Source organism: Podarcis tiliguerta (genome assembly GCF_965153285.1).
Source record: "Podarcis tiliguerta genome assembly, chromosome: 3".
NCBI classification, from domain to species: Eukaryota; Metazoa; Chordata; class Lepidosauria; order Squamata; family Lacertidae; genus Podarcis; species Podarcis tiliguerta.
Window position 1 is genome coordinate 118529803 of NC_139536.1, and position 18647 is coordinate 118548449.

General features: G+C 48.5%; 1 protein-coding gene across 2 annotated transcripts in view; it reads right to left on the reverse strand.

The window, feature by feature from the left end:
- EVA1A (eva-1 homolog A, regulator of programmed cell death) overlaps window positions 1-18318 on the reverse strand; it is a 22607-nt gene extending 4289 nt beyond the window's left edge. The window contains exons 1-2 of one of the 2 annotated variants that reach the window (XM_083435644.1): window positions 17775-18318; window positions 1611-1775 (exon numbers count right to left, since the gene is read on the reverse strand). In XM_083435644.1, coding sequence (XP_083291770.1) covers window positions 1611-1775; window positions 17775-17958 — 349 coding nt within the window. In that variant the 5' untranslated portion in view covers window positions 17959-18318. The remainder of the gene's footprint in view (window positions 1-1610; window positions 1776-17774) is intronic. The other variant, XM_083435645.1, reaches the window with a different exon arrangement.
- Between the last annotated feature and the right edge of the window lie 329 nt (window positions 18319-18647).

The window sequence follows — 18647 nt, forward strand, 5'->3', positions numbered from 1 at the left end:
TTAACGCCCTCAAGGGGGCCCAGGAAGCAAGGAGCAGCAACATGGTTCCCCCCAGGTGGGCCAGGGAGCACCTTTGTGACCATATCCTGCAGCAGCTTCCAGGGTAAACCCGCTTCAAGAAGGAGGGGATCAGAACAGAGGAGGCAGCACAGCAGCAGGTCTCTCTTCTTCCAACTGCTGAACCAGCCCAAGCTGTTAAAAATCCTTCTCTGCCCAACACTCCACCAATCCTAATTCAGAAATATTGCTATGGCACAGAGGTGTCGAGGTGTCGCCACACACACACACACACACACCCGCCCTGGTACATCTGAGGTTGAAGCTCAGCTACTGGCTTGCGGTTTCTGCTTAAATATTTTTGAAAAAAATCAGTAAAGGTATAACAGATTACCTGCTGGCTCCTTTGTCTAATAGGGAGAATCTCCACCACCCTTTTTACTTCTCATTCCTTTCATGTGAGACGATATTAATGATATGTGGCTGATGATGAATGGGGATAATTAATTGAAGGGGAATTTATTTTGGACGCTGGGTGATAAACTAATGGAAGAATTGCTGGGGATGATATAAGGTGGGGTCCGATTTAATAGACAAGATTGGGGTGATGTGGTGGGAAACTGGCTGACTTGTTTTATGTGAAATTTAAATCACGATTACTTTAAAATTTGCATATATACATATCAATTAGCACCATGCAAGTTCTATGCAAGTGTGAGTCCTCTTCTGTCCTCTCTTTTGGTGAAGCAGAAGTGTGTACAAAACACAATGAGCTAGCAGGGCATCAGAAACCACATAAAATACACACAACACTCCCTTTTCTGGACTCCTTTGGTTCTCCGGTTGACAAAAACAAATCAAAAAGTTTTAATAATAATAATAATAATAATAATAATAATAATAATGCAGCCTTGAAATGTGATCTTCAAATACCCTGGTACAGCCTCACGAAACATCCAGTAAACACAGGGTTCGGCAAACTAAGGTCTGGGGACCGGATGTGGCCCCCCCCCCGGCTCCTAAATCTGGCCCGCAGACCCTGCCGCCTGCTTGGTCAGTCCCCACATGCTGAGGACGCCTTGCCACACGGGGACTGACTTCCACGATGCTGGCATGGCTTCTGGGCAGGCAGCGACGCTGGCACAGCTTTGGATTGGCTGCAGGAAGCCACGGACGGCTCTGGGCAGGCGGCAATGCTGGCACAGCTTTGGAGTTCCTGCAGCCAATCCGAAGCCTTGCCACCCGCGCTCTGTGGTAAACCCGGCATGGGCATGGATGGAGAGGCCGGCGGGTCTGGGTCGTGCCACGGGCATCGTGACGGGTGTGTCGCGGGGCTTCAGCCGGAGCTTGGCATGCCTGCTGGCCCTGCGCCTGGCACCCGGCTTGGCGCTGCTGCTGGAGCAGCTGGAAGGTGAGCTACAGGCTGCCTGCCTGGCGCTCTGCGTGCACGGCCTGCCCCTCCGACCTGGCCTCGGACAACGGGCCGCAGCGCTTGGTGCACACCGCCTGGGAGCTCCGCGGGAACGGGCTGATGGAGCGGCTGTGGCTCATCAACAACGCCGGTGAGCGGGCAGTGCTGAGACGTGCTCCTGAGCATGTGCAGAGTGGCCTACCTGTGACAAAGGAATAGGCGGCCAGGACGTTGCTGAGCAAGGCCATCTTGGTCCCCGTAGGCTCCATTGTCCGGCTGAATACTTTCCTGGGTGCCTCATTGACAGGAAGGAGGACGGTCTGGGTGTTCAGTGGGCAAAAGGCAGCATGCCTCCCTTTCTTCTTTTCTGTTTTGGAATAGAAAACAAATGGGGTTGAATCACGCCTGCTCCCAGGCCCGCGGTTCAAGCAAAGTCTTCCTTCTGCCTTTAGACACCCGCATTTAGGAACTAAATCCGTGCTGTGAAATGCTTTGGGGTGAAGTCTGCTGTTTGCCTTTAGTCCTCTGCTCAGGGTCTGTGCTTGTAGCTGGTTTGTTCAATTTCAGTCCCTCGTGAAATACACCTGAATGATTTACAGCACGTAAATAAACAGAGGCCCTTTTTTTCTTTCCTTCCTCTTTTCAGATCAAAAAATATGGTCATGAGAGCTGAGTTCCCTCAAATAATATTCCCTGGTAATAATTCAGTGCTGCTTTAGAAATATCAGAGAGGATAAGTGGCACTCTTCTTGCAACTGCAATGGCAGTTCTATAGTTTGAGATACACCTGGCAGTTCCCTTTCCCTCCAGCCCATATTACTCCGAGGGAGAATCTGTAACACCCAGCATGGCTTCCTGGAGGAGCCAGCATTCTTAATGCCTCCCCTTGAGCACAGAAGAAGAGTGCAGTGGACATACATTTTGTTTTGTTTTGTTTGAAGGTGGTTAAGTCTTTGATCCTGAAAGCCAACCTTTTTGATCTACTCAGATCACTGCTGATAACCTACTGCATCTTGATTGATTTGCTGACAGCCCAGCCACCTGGGGAAACCGCAATCATTATAACACATGTTAGACAACCAGGCTGGTCGCCTATCCCCCAAAAGAGGGGCGGACGGGGTCCAAATATGTAGGACAGAGAGCCTCATAAGGTGGTTTGTCAAAAGGCCCTTGTTTCAATAGCTGCATATGTGCACTCAAGGAACCAACCGTGTGTTGTCCTTTGGTCCAATTTCTCACAGAAAGATGACAAATAATTGATTGCAAACAACTGACGCTGGAGGTGTGCAGGGAATGCAGAAGATTGTGAATCCCAAACTGGTTGATTTAAAGCAGAGGTCGGCAGCCTAAGGCCCATGGGTTGGAAGCGGCCCACGAGGGTCGCTTAACCGGCCCATGAGCTACCCCCAAACAGAGCCACCCACTCAGCGAGTCCCCACACGCTGCACTAAACCAGCACAGCACAGCACCAGGACTCTCTTCCGTGGCTCCGGAAATCGCTTCTGCACATGCCCAAATGCTGGAAATCGCATCTGCGCATGTCCGTGAAGCCGGAAATCACTTTTGCACATGCCCAGATGCCGAAAATTGCTTCTGCACGGTCGTGATTTTCGGCATCTGGGCATGCACAGAAGCAATTTCCGGCATCACACTGCGCTAGCCCAGCCCACGGAGGATCTCCGCGGGAGTGATCTGGCCCATGCCCAGTAAGCCTTGCCGACCCCTGACTTAAAGGGATTCTGGGCTAGTCTCAGGCAAAGCACAATCCATATGAAGCACCCCAAACCAGAATGGGAACCCCAAAGCACTTCATGATGCCTCAGCGATTTGGACATTAAAAATAAAAACTTACAGGCAAGTATCTGCTCAAAGTGACACCTTACCATAGAAGGAAAACACCAGGGTGGGGAAAGATCCATTGTGACTGACAAATTTATTTTGTCATCACAGAGGAAAGCCAAGGCACAGCTCTGGGAGAGCCCTCCCCCAGGCATGTGGTCAGAGAAAGCCTTGGCAAAGTCCTTCCCTGATTGGAAGCCAGGGCTGTCAGCCACAAGATCACATTGCCCTCCTGCCCCTTCTCCCTGTCTGGCATTTTCTTTCAGGAAGAGTTTGAAGGTCTCTGACTGAAGCTGCACCTCCATGGCAGAATATGTCCAAGGCCTGCTAACAGCACTGTAGACGGTGCTTGGAGCCAAAGCTGAACCTCGTGGAGGAGCTTCCAGTAATTCTCATGCATTCTCCATTCAGTCTCCTCATCCCTGGGCTGCAGCTCTTGGACACAGAGTAAAGGAAGCCTCTCTGTTTTGGGATTCTCTCCCCGCTCTCTGTTTCTGGAAGGAGACCTGCTTACAACCCTGCAAGGCCAGTCTGGGTCAGACAGGCAAAGAATTCTCTCCCCCTTGCCTTGGTTTTCCCTCCACTCCTCTGCTATGGTTATTTATTCCCCCTCCCAGCGCTGCAGTCTTGCGTTTTGACAACAGTCCTTCAAGGTTGGTCTCAGCCACTTGCACACATTTGGAGGGAAAGACTCATTCTTCTCAACCCAAAGCCCTGTGTGGATACATTTTGGCCTGCATGCTGATGAAGGGGACTGTGCGGTGATTGATATATCGTCATTTATCGTTATTTACCCTTTAGTAGTAGCAGTTGCCAGGATGTTACCCTGTTTGCCTCTGCATAATTCCATCCTTATTTCAGACATCATGATATATTGCAATGTTTTGCTGGTGATATATTGCAATGTTGAAAACCAGATATCACCCAGTCCTCACACACGTTGTGATTCACAATACATTGCCAGGTCAGATATTATGAAACAGTTATCATGAAGTAAAATTCAAGCCGGTTTTTGACAATGTATCACCTAGCTCTAGTGTCAACAAGTGCCACTTGCATTTCCAGAGAGTAAATCCAGTTCTGACCACCAGCGCATAATCTGAGCTGCGGTGGTTTCCCTGCCTGCTCCTTTCCCTTTCAGTGCCATTGGCCAAGCTGCGCTTCTGAGCCCTCCTTGCTGCACACTCTCCTGGTGCATCTCTTGGCCCAGATCTCCCAGTAGGGCGGCCAAGGTGGTTTCCGTGCCCCAGTGAGGCTGAAGGCTAGACTGGAAGCAATACTGATCATCCATTCCACCCAAAACCTCTTCGAACTGTGCCACAACCTCGCTAGCACACATCCTAGAAAGGATACTGGGTGCTCAAAACAGACGAGTCCAGAGATTTTTCTTTCAGTGTCAAAGTTATGGAATCCTCTCTAAGGAAAGCCCTTACAGCTGCCAACCTGGGAGCCAGTCCTGGCAAGGGCTGGGCAACTTTCACAGTAAAATCCTCTGGACAACTAGCATTGATTGAGGTATTTTTAAATCATTAAGTAGCGGGTTATCCTAAGAAAAGGAAATGTTAGCAATTGAATTTTAAGACAACAACCACAACCACACAGAACCATGTGAGGAAAACAACTCTTCCTCTCCTCAAAGGAAAGGCACCTGCATATAAATCCTGCTGGGCAGAGAAGCAAATCTGTGCAGTTAGAGACAAGCGGATTGTTTCCGTGCGCTTGGTAGGATTCTTCCAGTGGCGCATTCATGCGTGCGTAACTGCTGCTGGCATTGGCAAACAATTCCTGAGCATGACGACAAGGACAGAAACACTTTGTGACAGATCTAACTAGAACACTGTAGTTTCTTGAACAGTTAAAATATATGTTCCAATATAGTAGAGCAGCAGTCCAGTCCTATACATGTCTACTCAGAAGTAAGCCCCACAGAGGGTTGCTTTGGGATTGTAGACTTTGCTGCAAGTGTACTTTGCATTCAGCAATAAATCATGATGTGTTTTCCCTTATTTGGCCTTTTTGTAGGTTGGGGTCATTCAACTGAAAATAATTAGGGATGGCTGAGCCAGAGGCTGCTGGAGCTGGAAAAGAATTAGGGCTGCCTTAGACATCAAAACGCCTGGAGGGGAATGAACACTTGTCTGGCCATGCAAGGGGTCCCAGTTCTGCTGGCCAGACAAGAGGCTGTCCTCCTTCTGAGCAGCCAGCATCAAGAGAGGAAAGGCCAGGCCAGCACCCTCTCTCTTTCCGCTGGCCTTCCGCTTTGGTGATGCTGCCCAGCTTGCAGGCATTTCTCATCTCTGCCAGCTGTGGCTTCTGGTGAGATTTTGCCAGTGCTGGTGGAGGGAGTGGGGGGAGTGATGAGCAATCCGTTGGGGGGTCAGATTGGCTGGCTGAAGTGGACTGCTATGTACTTGTTTGCCCAGCAGACTGGCGTCTCTATAAATTGAGGTACAGAAGGGAGGTGAGTTCAGAAGGAGTTTAGAAGTTTGAGAAACTCTGACTTCGCCCACAGAGGCATGGGCTTTTTCAGAAAAGCCCTCCACAAGGCCCAGAGACCCAAAGACACAAGCAGCTAGACAGCTACTGATCCCTCTGGCACCCAGGCTATGCCTACTTGGCAGGAAGCCTGGCTGAGACCGAATAGGTGAAACAATAGCCCCATAAACCTGTTAAGCCTAGTAATTTATAAACAGACATATTCAACAGCTCCTACATCCTACCAGCAAGGTTGTTACTTGTCAAAACAAAACGCTTAACTGAAAAGTTCTCAGAACAAACTGTAAGTTTAAGAAACTTGTTCACTATTCTTTCCTTTCAGAACCCAGCATGCCCTAAACACTCCTCATTCACTGCAGTCTCTTAACATGTTGAATCCTGCCTTCCGTCTGCCAACAATGCCAGATTGTATCACACTTTGAGCTAAAACTCCTAGCTGGCACCTTTGCTTATTTTCCATTCCCACCCCACATGGGAGGCATGTACACAATGATCACATACTTTTCTATAATGCCTTTTCCCCAAAAATGAACCACAGTGGATGTGCCTGTTGCCACACTGACCCATTTTTTTAGTCTTCCCTATAGGTGCCCTTTCAGTTTACTTCCTGTTTCTGGGTTTATGCTAATAAATGCCAATAAATATTTTTACTAGATAAACGTGGCCTAGTGAGGACCTGATCCCGGTGGGCAGGATGGTGGCTGGCAGCTACAGCCTCTACCTCTCCACCCAGACAGGCTGACTTTCTCTTGGGCATGATGACAACTCTTCAGCTTGCCAGCTCCTTCTAACTCCTTTCCAAGCCTCCAGGTGCAGACAGCAGAAAAACAGCCTTGCTCAAAGCATTTGAGGATAACTTCCAGATCACCCTTTGGAGATAAAGTGATTAGCAGTCAGACGATTATCAATCACCATGTAGTTACCGTATTTTTTGCTCTATAAGACTCACTTTTTCCCTCCTAAAAAGTAAGGGGAAATTTGTGTGCGTCTTATGGAGCGAATGCAGGCTGCGCAGCTATCCCAGAAGCCAGAACAGCAAGAGGGATTGCTGCTTTCACTGCGCAGCGATCCGGCTTGCTGTTCTGGCTTCTGAGATCCAGAATATTTTTTTTCTTGTTTTCCTCCTCCAAAAACTAGGTGCGTCTTGTGGTCTGGTGCGTCTTATAGAGCGAAAAATACGGTATCTTCTGTCAACAGGAGCAGAGAGACAGTTGAACATGCATTTCTATACTAATTATTCAACAAAAGTCTAATATTCAGCTACATTTTTGGTATTTATTTATTAATTAAATGTCTATACCATACTTTATTCAAAAATCACAAGGCAGTTTACAATGTAAAAGCACAAATATATATATCATAGTAACGAACAAAAACAATACCACCACCAACCCCCCACCCTGTTTCAAAAGCCATAGTCAAAGGCCAGGGAGAAGAGGAATGGTTTTGCCTGGCACCTAAATATATGTAAGGAAGGCGCCAGGCGAGCCTCCCTGGGGAGAGCATCCAGCAGAGCAGCCCTATGTCTACTCTGAAGTAAGCCCTATTGAATTCAATGGCACTTACTCTTAGGTAAGCAGGGTGTGGGCTGTTACAGAATAAGCAGGGTATAGTCATATTAGACCATCGAAGCAGGTTTTCTTCACTGAGCCCTTCTCAGATTGCATTGGGCTGATGAAGCAATAAGAGGGACATCATTCTAACCAGATTTCAGCTGACTGAGGAGAAAGACACAACATTCATCAGGATCTGGTCCAAAAAATGAGGCTGTCTAAAGTCAAGAAAATTGTTACTCCTTGTGCTATAGAGGAGGAGGAGCTGGAATAAATTGTGCTGTCCTCTTTTAGGTGCCTTTCGAAAATTTACTATAGATATGGGGTTCCCAATTGGTCTTGCTCAAAGCATGCAAGGAGGGGAGGTTTATTTCTTCTTGCCCATTGATGAAGTTGGGATGAAAACACACCCACCCCTTGCCTGGATGCCTCTAATACCCAATGAGGATGGGAGAGAAGAAAGAGGGTTTTTTTTCTTAGAGGGGGAAAGAGAGAAATCTCCCCTCTCCACAAACTTAGATCAAAAGGGAGCCCCTCATCAGCAAGGAATTTTATAAGAATTGAAGGTGCAACTGTGTGCTGTGCATTTAACAATGTGCAGTTGGGTCTTGTTCTGGAGACCAATGTAAAATTTTCACCACCCTGGACCGCTCAGCAGAAAGACCCTTCACACTTCCTACCTCACACCAAATGTCACTGAATTTCTTCCCCACTTTTCAAGGCAATTTCTTTTTGCCATCCCCTTCCAGAATGAGAACAGTCAGATTCTATTGGCCTGTCCCTTAGTCTAAAGTCCACCTCCTTGGAACTTAGCCTTCAACCTCTCAGCCCCAACTGCTCCCTCTGCAGCTCAAGGGAACTCCAAAGCTCACACAATCCCTGCTGGGCTAGAGAGAAAGCCAGGAGGGAGAAGGGGAAGCTTGCTGGAGGACGCAGAGAGGGACAGAAGGACATTGGGGTGACGCACATCTGCCAGAGAAAGTAGGCAGGGCTGATCTGAAAGTCCTCACAGTGGAATGTTTGTCATTTTTCGGTGGGAAGCAAAATCCATTCCAAAGATAGCAAAGGGAGCTAGGTTCCCCAGATGGCGGTGGGCTTTTGAGTGGGGGGTGTACAACTTTGCTTACAATAATGTGAGGTGATGCACAAGCCCCCCCCCCCCATTATTATCCCCCTTTTAAAACTCCTGTAAAGGTCAGTTCTTCAGCTGCTAGAAAGCCCAGAGGTTCTGCAGCAATGGCAGCTGAGGACACACAAGTCTCTCTTCAGAGGCAGCAGGTGATGCTTCTTGTGTTTCTTGGGGCAACCTGTCCACAGCCTGAATGAAGCAGCCAGGATCGCTATGCCTTCAGAACTGGCTAGACACACACCCCCATCCACACAAATACACATGTACCCTCTGCCCCCCCCCTTTTCTAAAAAGAGAAGACCCAATCCCTGAACACTCAAGGAGAGTAAGAGGAGGAGTTCAGGGGAAGGGACTCTCCCTTCCTCAGCTTATCTGGGGGGACAAGCAGGGGGTTGTGTGTGAGAGCCATGTGTGCTCAGGGAGTGTGTGTCAGTGTTAAGGGTGTGTGGCTCAACCCACTCCTGGAATGCATCCCCGACAGCTTTGCACAGAGGGAATGGCACCTGCAGCCAGAAGGCTCTGCTGCCATGTAAGGGAGCCCAGGGAGGGAGGGAGGGGGAGCTGCCATTTTCTTCTTTTCTCTCCCTGAAACTCCCCCAAGAGGCCTGGAAAGCACTACAAGCCTCCCTTAGCCTGAGCTCTTACTGAGTGAAGATATAAGCTGCAACATGTATTAAAGTGTGATATACTACTGACTCTTGGGTCAGTGTTGTCCCCACCTTGTAAGGCAGGGGGGGGGAGCCACTGCACCACAGGACACATGCCAGGGCCTTGCACATTTGACCTGCAAGGCCATTTCCCCCAAGCCATGCCTACCTGCCCATCAGATGTGGTGGGGGTAGAGACAAGAATTGAGAGCGTTCAAGCGTGCTCTCGGTTGTGCATTGGCAAGGTGCAGCAGGAGCTACACAGCTGGAGCTAACTTGGGCAACTGATGCAGATGGGAAGCAGGCTTTGGCTTTACCACTTACCAGCAGTACCTCAAATGCTTTAAAGGGCTGTTTGCAAGTCCTACATGATGCTGTGAAGTCCCAACTTTGGGACTTCAAAGCACCCAAACACCAGATGTCATTATGATGCCAAGTCCATAGAGACTGGTCCATTAGGGCAGGTAGGGCACTGCCCACCCTAAATCCCCCAATCCACCTAAGCTAGAGCCCATTTCTTTCTCTGTTCCTTACATGCATATCCAATATCTTACATTAAGAGATGCTCTGGACTTGTTTCTGACTGTCTCCTGGGCTGGCCACTCGTCTCTGGACAGCACACACAACCACAACCATGTCTATGTCCCATCCCTGTTTCCAGGGTTGAAAACAACATTCTAGCATATTTCATTAGGAGTGGCTTAGGAAGGGCAGGGGACCCTCCTGAGCCTCTATTTTGATTAAATTTCTTGGAGAAAAATTGAAATATGAATGCAATAAATAAACAAGCAAGCAAATCTCAATTAGCTGCTAAGTATTAATAAGTGTCTTCTGTTTCTTTGCCAATGGCGAGGATAGAGAAAGAATCAGAAAAGATGGAGAGAAGCAGCACTTTTCAGTTTAGTTAGCTGCTATTTGTAAAACTAAAGTGCTTAAGTACCCACAATATGTTTGCAAAGGCGGAAGGCAGGGAGAGAACCACAACTTGGCCTCTTAGAATCATAGAATCATAGAGTTGGAAGAGACCACAAGGGCCATCGAGTCCAACCCCCTGCCAAGCAGGAAACACCATCAGAGCACTCCTGACATATGGTTGTCAAGCCTCTGCTTAAAGACCTCCAAAGAAGGAGACCCCACCACACTCCTTGGCAGCAAATTCCACTGTCGAACAGCTCTTACTGTCAGGAAGTTCTTCCTAATGTTTAGGTGGAATCTTCTTTCTTGTAGTTTGGATCCATTGCTCCGTGTCCGCTTCTCTGGAGCAGCAGAAAACAACCTTCCTCCCTCCTCTATGTGACATCCTTTAATATATTTGAACATGGCTATCATATCACCCCTTAACCTCCTCTTCTCCAGGCTAAACATGCCCAGCTCCCTTAGCCGTTCCTCATAAGGCATCGTTTCCAGGCCTTTGACCATTTTGGTTGCCCTCCTCTGGACACGTTCCAGTTTGTCAGTGTCCTTCTTGAACTGTGGTGCCCAGAACTGGACACAGTACTCCAGGTGAGGTCTGACCAGAGCAGAATACAGTGGCACTATTACTTCCCTTGATCTTGATCTTCTTTGGGGTCTCATGCTGAGGAGGCTTTAGGGTAGTTCAGCTGGTTCTGCCACACTAGAAGGGTATGTTTATGTGTTTTTTAAACTAAGGGGCTGCTGCTGCTGTTGCTACTACTGTTAATTTTAGAAATCTCCTTGCTGCCACTTTACATATCATAGATACCTGATCAGTTTTATATCTTAGTGCTTTCCCTGGCACCCTAATCATGACCCAGAAAGCAAAGCAGAGTTTACAGCTTAAGATCTATTCTCTAAATTGTGAGTTGTCTAGCCAATGTTTGCTTGTGCTTCTCTCCTCCAGGGAGAGAAGTGGAGAGAGAGTCAGCCAGGCAGAAAGACATAAAATTAATAGTAATTATGATTCATCTTTATGCAGCCATTTTAGAAACTGGATTAAGAGTCTGTAAGGATGGGGAAGCCCACATATCTGATGGTGATGCTTGATGGTAAAGTAAAAGTGCTGAAATCCTGGTGGGAAGTCTCCCTTGCCTGTGGGTCTGTCTTCAAGACATCCTTAACGTTTCTCAGCTAGATACATTCTGTTCATGCTGACAGACTCTTAATCCAATTTCTAAAATGGCTGAATAAAGATGAATCACTCACTTAAAATTTTTAGTCTGCAGTTTTAGTTACCGTATTTTTCGCACCATAGGACGCACTTTTTCCCCTCCAAAAATGAAGGGGAAATGTGTGTGCGTCCTATGGGGCGAATGCAGGCTTTCACTGAAGCCTGGAGAGCGAGAGGGGTCGGTGCGCACCGACCCCTCTCGCTCTCCAGGCTTCGCGCAGATCTCCGCAAGCCATGGGAGCCCGCGCCGGGCTCCCACGCCTTGCGGAGAGTTGCCTGCATGCCGAAGGCTGGGTGCGCTGAGCTCAGCGCGCCCAGGCTTCGTGCAGCTCTCCACAAGGCGCGGGAGCCCGGCGCCGGGCTCCCATGGCTTCCGGAGAGTTGCCTGTTCTGGGGGCTGGGGTCGGGGGGAGCCTGGGGGGGAAGTAATTTTTTTCCCCTTTATTTCCCCCCAAAAAAACTAGGTGTGCCTTATGGGACAGTGCGTCCTATAAGGCGAAAAATACGGTAATTGCATCTATGTTCTTATCATTTCTGTTTTCTTATGCACATGACTTTGAAACCATGTGCATCACATTTGAGAGACATAAACATTATAGCAGGGGTAATAACAGCAGCAGCAACAGCCTGGAAGCGGAGCTGTCCCTGCAGCAGGCCCACTTTCTAGAGCAGGGGTAGGCAACCTAAGGCCCACAGTCCACAAGCGGCCTACGGGGGTCATTTAACTGGCCCACGAGCCGCCCCCGAACCAAGCCACCTGCTCGGTGAGTCCCCACGCGCTGCGCTAAACTGGCACAGGGACTCGCTTCCGCAGCACCAGAAATTGTGTCTGTGCAGACGCAGATGCTGGAGATCGCGCACACATGCGCAATCCAGCCCGCAGAGGGATCTCCTCTGGAGTGAACTGGCCCAGGCGAGGTAAACCTTGCCAACCCCTGTTCTAGAGCACCCACTTCAACTAGGCGGTGGCCATATAAGCACCATCATATGTCACAAATGTACTGACTGCTGCAAATCTCTGCAGGCAGCAAGCTTCTGCTCAGCACATGGCACACTGTCCCTTGTCTAGAGCCATTTGTTCTAGCTTGTCTGACAAAAATCCACAATCAAGAAAAGGAGGCAAACGGATACCTGGGAGACCATTTACAAATCCAGAAGAGAAAGTGACAGAATACCACTTGTTATCTACAGCAAACACCAGAGCCAGAGCTATGGGGGAGCAAGGGAGCAGGGAGAGGGAACAGAGGTTTTTTTTTGCCTCCAGTACGTGGGTGAGGCTGTGGTTTAAACCACAGACCCTAGAGCTTGCCGATCAGAAGGTTGATGGTTTGAATCCCCACGATAGGGTGAGTTTCCGTTGCTCGGTCCCAGCTCCTGCCCACCTAGCAGTTCGAAAGCACGTCAAAGTGCAAGTAGATAAATAGGTACCACTCTGGGAGGAAGGTAAATGGCGTTTCCGTGCGCTGCTCTGGTTTGCCAGAAGCGGCTTAGTCATGCTGGCCACATGAACCAGAAAAACTGTCTGCGGACAAACACCGGCTCCCTCAGCCTGTAAAGCACCACAACCCTAGAGTCGTCCGCGACTGGACCTAATGGTCAGGGGTCCCTTTACCTTTACCTAACGCCTCTAGAAGGGGCTCCACTGAGGCTCCCAGCCTGTGTGTGTACACAAATGCACATAGGGGTTGCCAAACTGCGTCTTTGACTCAGGTGAAATGAAACCTAGATTCACCCCTGCCTGTGACAACACCATATAATCAGTGACATACACCCCATTCAGTGTGACAACATTTATTTCACATAGGCAGAGCATCCAACATTTCTCTGATGAAAATAGAAACATCCAATTCCATAATGATGATTTTACTATTTATACCCCACACATCTTACTGGGTTACCCCAGCTACTCTGGGCAGCTTCCAACATACATAAAAACATAATAAAACATTAAACATTAAAAAAAAAAATCCCTTTACAGGATTGCCTTCAGAGGGACCGGGGGTTGGATAAATCCATACCCTCCAACGTTTCGCCAATGAAAATAGGGACGACCTAAGGAAAAGCAGGAGGGCTTCTGTAAATCAGTGATGTCCCTGGGGCACTTCGAGGGTCTGCCAAGGCCCTCAGTCATATGCTTGCCCTGGTTTACAGAGAGACCTGAAATCAAAACTTGCTCTTTAGGTGCAACAACAGGCAACTGAAGCAGAGTCTCAAATACAGACCCTGTAAGTAAGATGCACCCAAACACTACGCAATGACAAGGCCAAATAGCAGAGCATGAACTTCAGGCTTGGTAGTAACGTAAATCCTAGGAACTGCTCTGCCTAGGGATGTTCAGCTGGCGCCTTCATTATCCATCTTTAGGTGCCAGGCGAAAAAGTTTCTCTGCAGCCAGGCTGATAAATATTCGACAGCCATTTAAATGTTTTGTGGCACAAGGTGGGTGTTGTTTTTGTTTTAACTATTTATTTTGTGCTTTCATCCTGTACTTTTATCTTGTGAACCACCCTGAGATCTTCAGATGGAGGGTGATATAATGAATGAACGAACGAACGAACGAATGAATTTATGTTCTAACAATCTGGAGAACAGTAACCATCTCTTAGCTGTAATAGATGAACTAGCAAAAACTACTTAAGAGGCAGAACAGAACAAAAGCATTTTTTAACACATTTGTTTATTTATCAAAGTATTTCTATTATTGCCATATTATGAAGTTATCAGGGTAGTGCACAGCATCAAAATATTAAACACCATTTAAGAATAAAAATACAGTTAATAATTACTGTGACTGGCTAATCAACAACAACAATAACAACTTAAACAGCTGCAAAGGTCAGTCCACATTTGCACGAGAAAGGTCCCTTTCTTGGGCAAATAACAGGCACCCACAGACTGAGATCCAGGCAGCACATCAGCTGGTGCCTCAGGGAAGCCTCCATGCTCCTGAGTCAGGGCTCAGCAAAGCCGTCAGACCAGTGCAGGAGACTCAGACGGGCGCGGCTGAATTTGCAGAAGGCGTTTAGGAGCCTCTGGTCCCCTTAATAGGGAGCATGAATGCCTCCGGCTTCTTTCCCCTATGTTTGGGTATTTTCAAGTTGCTCTGGGAATGCCTCTTCATTTCTTACGTTACCTCGATCACAAAGGGTTCTTCAGTCTAAAGCTGAGCAATATTCCAATTCTCTGTCTGAAACCAGTATGAAGTTCAGATCGTGATACCAGTTTCAGACTTCTTGAGCTGGCAATATTGCTTTATTTGATTTAAGCTGTTTATTTTAAAGTTATTGTGACTTTTTGTGTTGGATCAGAATGTTATTATGTGTGTGATCTTTGCTCTCTATTTTCTTGTTTCTTCAGCTTGTAAACCACCTTGAGAATACTAATATAGAAAGGTGGTATACAAATTAAAAGTGAAAATGCAATTATTTGATCCCAGAATGTCCCTATATCCCTTGCCAGTGTTTTTTGTAAATCTACCAAAGAATAAAATGAAATCAGGATTCAGGGACTTTCTCAGGACAGTGGAAGCTGTGTGCTCTGTCCCACTGGGGTGGGGGGGGGGTGGAAATGCTCTGCAGCAGAGGGGTGGACAAAAAAATGGTGGGTCAAGGAGGTTCAGCTGGCAGGGAGTGAGAAATGTCCCTATTTTCATCTGAGGAATGCTAGAGGGTATGCATTCAGCACAGGCTCTGAAGACCTGTCCAAAACGGTTACCATGCCAAAAGGCTGCACTGGCCTGAATACCTGGCCACAACATCTATTTAACCCAATGCCTAAAAAGACGTGCCAACTGAGTAAGAGTCCACAGCTGGCAGCCCCTGACCCACATTTGCTTCCCTAATAGGGTGGGGGAGCTCTGGTCCATCAGTTGCCAGTCTCTGGGGGAAGTGGGACTGTAGGGGTGTAGCACATGGGCACGGTGGGGGGGGGGAGCAGGGGAGGCAGCTGCCTCCCCAATAAAGTAAATAAATAGAAATACTTAATTAACTGACCATTTGCATTGCAGATTACTCAGTTCTCCCTCCCCCTAACAAAAATCCTGCCCCCCCCCAAATAAATGCTGACTATGCCGATCCTGTAGCAAGTACTAGAGATTTTCATGAATGCCTCTGTTTGACTACTCATGAGTAGATGCAGGCTAAGAAGGACCCTACTCCTGGGTTACAAACAGGGCCTGCTCAACTTATAGCACTTCCTCCTTCCTATGGTTTGTGTTCATATAGAAAACCAGGATAGCAAGTCACAAACTTCTTTCTGGCATGCTTGACTTAATTACCAGTTGCTTCTGAAACACAGCTGGCCCAAGAAATTTTGGCACCTGAGGTGAACCACCAAATGGTGCCCACCCCATCCCCCCAGCCAGGGAATAAGGGGTGAGTGAAGATCTACATCAGGAACAAGGGAGGAAGAAAAATCTACGTTGAGAACAGGGTAGGAATCAAATCAACCTGACTTGACGACTGAACTGAGAATCCAAAGGGGCCTCTCTGAATTATGCTGGGCAGGTGCAGAGCCCAGGAGACCCCAGAGGGCAGCCCCTGCCTTCTCCTGCCTAGTGGTGGAAGGAGCTCAGCGCCCCTGATTCACCAAGAGGCCATGGTATAGGAGGCCATGCTGAGGAGGAGGAGGGGCTGTAGTCATTGCTGCCACTGCAGCAGCAGCAGGAGGAGCAGGTGACGCTTCCCTTGGTGGCCAGATCTGCTGCTCCTGTGGATCCTGCCTGTTATGTACTGAAGTTCTCACCCTGGGCCAGCAGGGGGAAACTGTAGATAGTTATGCAAATGAAGGATCAAAAAGTGACGTTCAGTGATTGGATAGTTTTGTATGCAAATGAAGGATCAAAAAGTGACGTTCAGTGATTGGATAGTTTTAGAACGTTGCAACAGTTACAATTGTTCTGTAGCTCTATATAAGCAGGCTGACTGAGCTCCTCAGGTTAGTTCTGTTCCAGCTTACAAAATAAAGAGCTGCTTTGGAGAAATCGCTGTGTCGTCTGCTATGTCAACCCACAACTTAACACTGCCCCCTCAGGCAGTTGCCTCCCCTTGCCTCCTGGGTGGGTCGGCCCTGCTCAGAGGGCATCTCAACTTTGTGAGCCGCTTCTGTATGTTTCTACCATTGCTCTCTTTTAATGTTCTGTTTGTCTACAAAACAACAGGAATGAGAAAGAGAAATTCTGCATTTTCCTCTTTTTTACAGTTTATATTTCTACAAGGCATTTTAACTTAATTAAAAACTCAAAAGTCTAACCCAAGTAATAGAAACTGCTGGCTGTCTGGCACCTCTAGAAATAACATTAATATTAGCAGATAAACTGGTTTAGCACTTAAAGTAACCCCCCAAAGTGTTTCAGAAAGGGAGCGCAGCAGTCAAGATCAGGAAAATAGGGGAGGTAACTGTAGATACATTTTCGAGAAAGAGAGATGGAGTCAAGAGATTCTGTTTCCTTTAAATTAAGAGGAATGTCTTATGGTGAAACTGATGCTTGACAAAATGCTGGGAAGGAAGAGAAGGAATCATTACAGAAATTGACATACACTTGTGAAAAACAGCTCTAGTGCAGCGATGTTTCAGACGGAGGACGCGGACCAGAGGCCACAAGCTTTTCGTGCTGTCCCCGGACCTCCTGACCCCGGCCTTACTTTGTTTAGCAGGGGAGCCGGGCACACTGCCCGAAACACAGCTGACAGCAAAAGCCACCGTTTGTTTGTTTTCCCCTATAAAAGCACCCCAAATCTGCATCTTTATATCTAAATTAGCATATGCCTGTCTTATGCAAATTTCTGTCCTGGGCATGAGCCCTGAGTGTTTTAGGTGCCTAGCAATGTCCCTGTGTTAGTGCTGCGCTTTACGGTTACCGGTATGTTGTATGCAGCAGGATATGAGTGTATTTCTAGTTTTAGCAGTATGTAATGAAACAGTGTAATTATTAAAATTAAAAACAGTATCGGTTTTTAAGAGAGAGAACTTCACGTCTATGAATGTACAACTTCTTTGCTACTTCTGCGAAAACTAAAGTAGGTCCATATACAGTATTCTGCCGGAAACAACCCTACACAGAAACTAAAGAGCACACATTTCGAGCGCCATGCTTGCTCATATTCACAGCTCCTTTCCAGCTCAGAGTTGCTTTTTCTCCTGAATTACTCTTTTCTCGAATTATTCCACGGCGAATCAGCCACTGCTTGCCAAACAAACCTCCCTTGGGGTCTTTCATTCTGAACTGCTGCCGCCAGCTTTTCCTCCTCCTAAGACGAATGGAAAGGTAGTCCGGAACCTGCTTCTGACCAGACGGAAATTCCCTGGTTCTGGAAGCCAACTCCGGGTGCACGACAGCACCTCTCCCAAGGGACCTCGGGCCCCCAGGGGCTCGGCTCCCCGGCCTTTCCAGGGACGGCTCTCGCGGAGGAACGGCCCTCCTCTCAGAGGGCGCACCTGGAGCTGTCAAAGGTCCCGGTGGCTCCGTGAAAAGCAGCCCCCCACCCCGCCCCCGCTCTGCCAGCCTCTTCCTCCTCCTCCTCCCGCGGCTTTGTTCTCCCCGGAGAGAAGACGGGGCTCCCTTTTCCTTTTTTACCTTTCACGATTCCTCTCGGCGGAGCTGCGCGCAGCCCAGGAAGCCTCGCCGGAGCCCCCCGGCCGGACGGCGAGCGCGCATCCCAGAGCGCGTCGGGGCAGCAGGGAAAGCGGGAGCGCGGCCGAGGAGAGGCTGCGAGGTGGGTGGGTGCTCGGCTCGGGAGGGCAGCAACAGGAAATGACATGGAAAACTTCGCCAGCCTCGTCTAAGCTAAACTTGGCCCGACATGTCGGGGGGGGGTCCCCCTTCTGCGTTAACCAGGTCAAAAAAAAAGATCTGAAAGGAGCCCGCCAGCCGCGTAGAGAGAGGAATGAATGAGCCGAGGGGGAAAAGAGGAGACTCCGCGCGACCCCGGCCCAGCCCAAGGCCAAGGGACACCCCCCCCCCTTTCCCGCTCAGCAAAAGAAAAGTTTGCCATCGCCGCCCCGCCACTCACCCCCCTCGCACCCCCGGCCCACCCCGCGTCATCCCCGCAGCAGGAGGGGCCCCCGGGCGCTTCCCCGGAGACGCGCGCCCTCGGCAGCCCCGCCTCGCTTGCCAGACGTGGGTGCCCCAGACACCGGACTTTCATCTCCGACGCTTTTGTAATCTAAAACAAACAAAAAATAGCAAGCTGTATTTTTAAAATTCTACTTGTGACAAAGAATTGACTTGTGAAAGTTTGCAGGAAACTGAGAAACTCTCTCTGGCGCGCCATGAACGGATCAGAGATATTGCTGCACCATTTCAAAGCTGCTACAGAAAATTGAATGTGCTCACACTCCTTCCAACCCTAAATACGTACTGCGTGCCCTATCTAAACACTGCTGCGTTTTGATGCAAATTTTAGTCCCTTGAGCCCCACACTAGGCAAAAGATGGCCGGGGGTTGGAC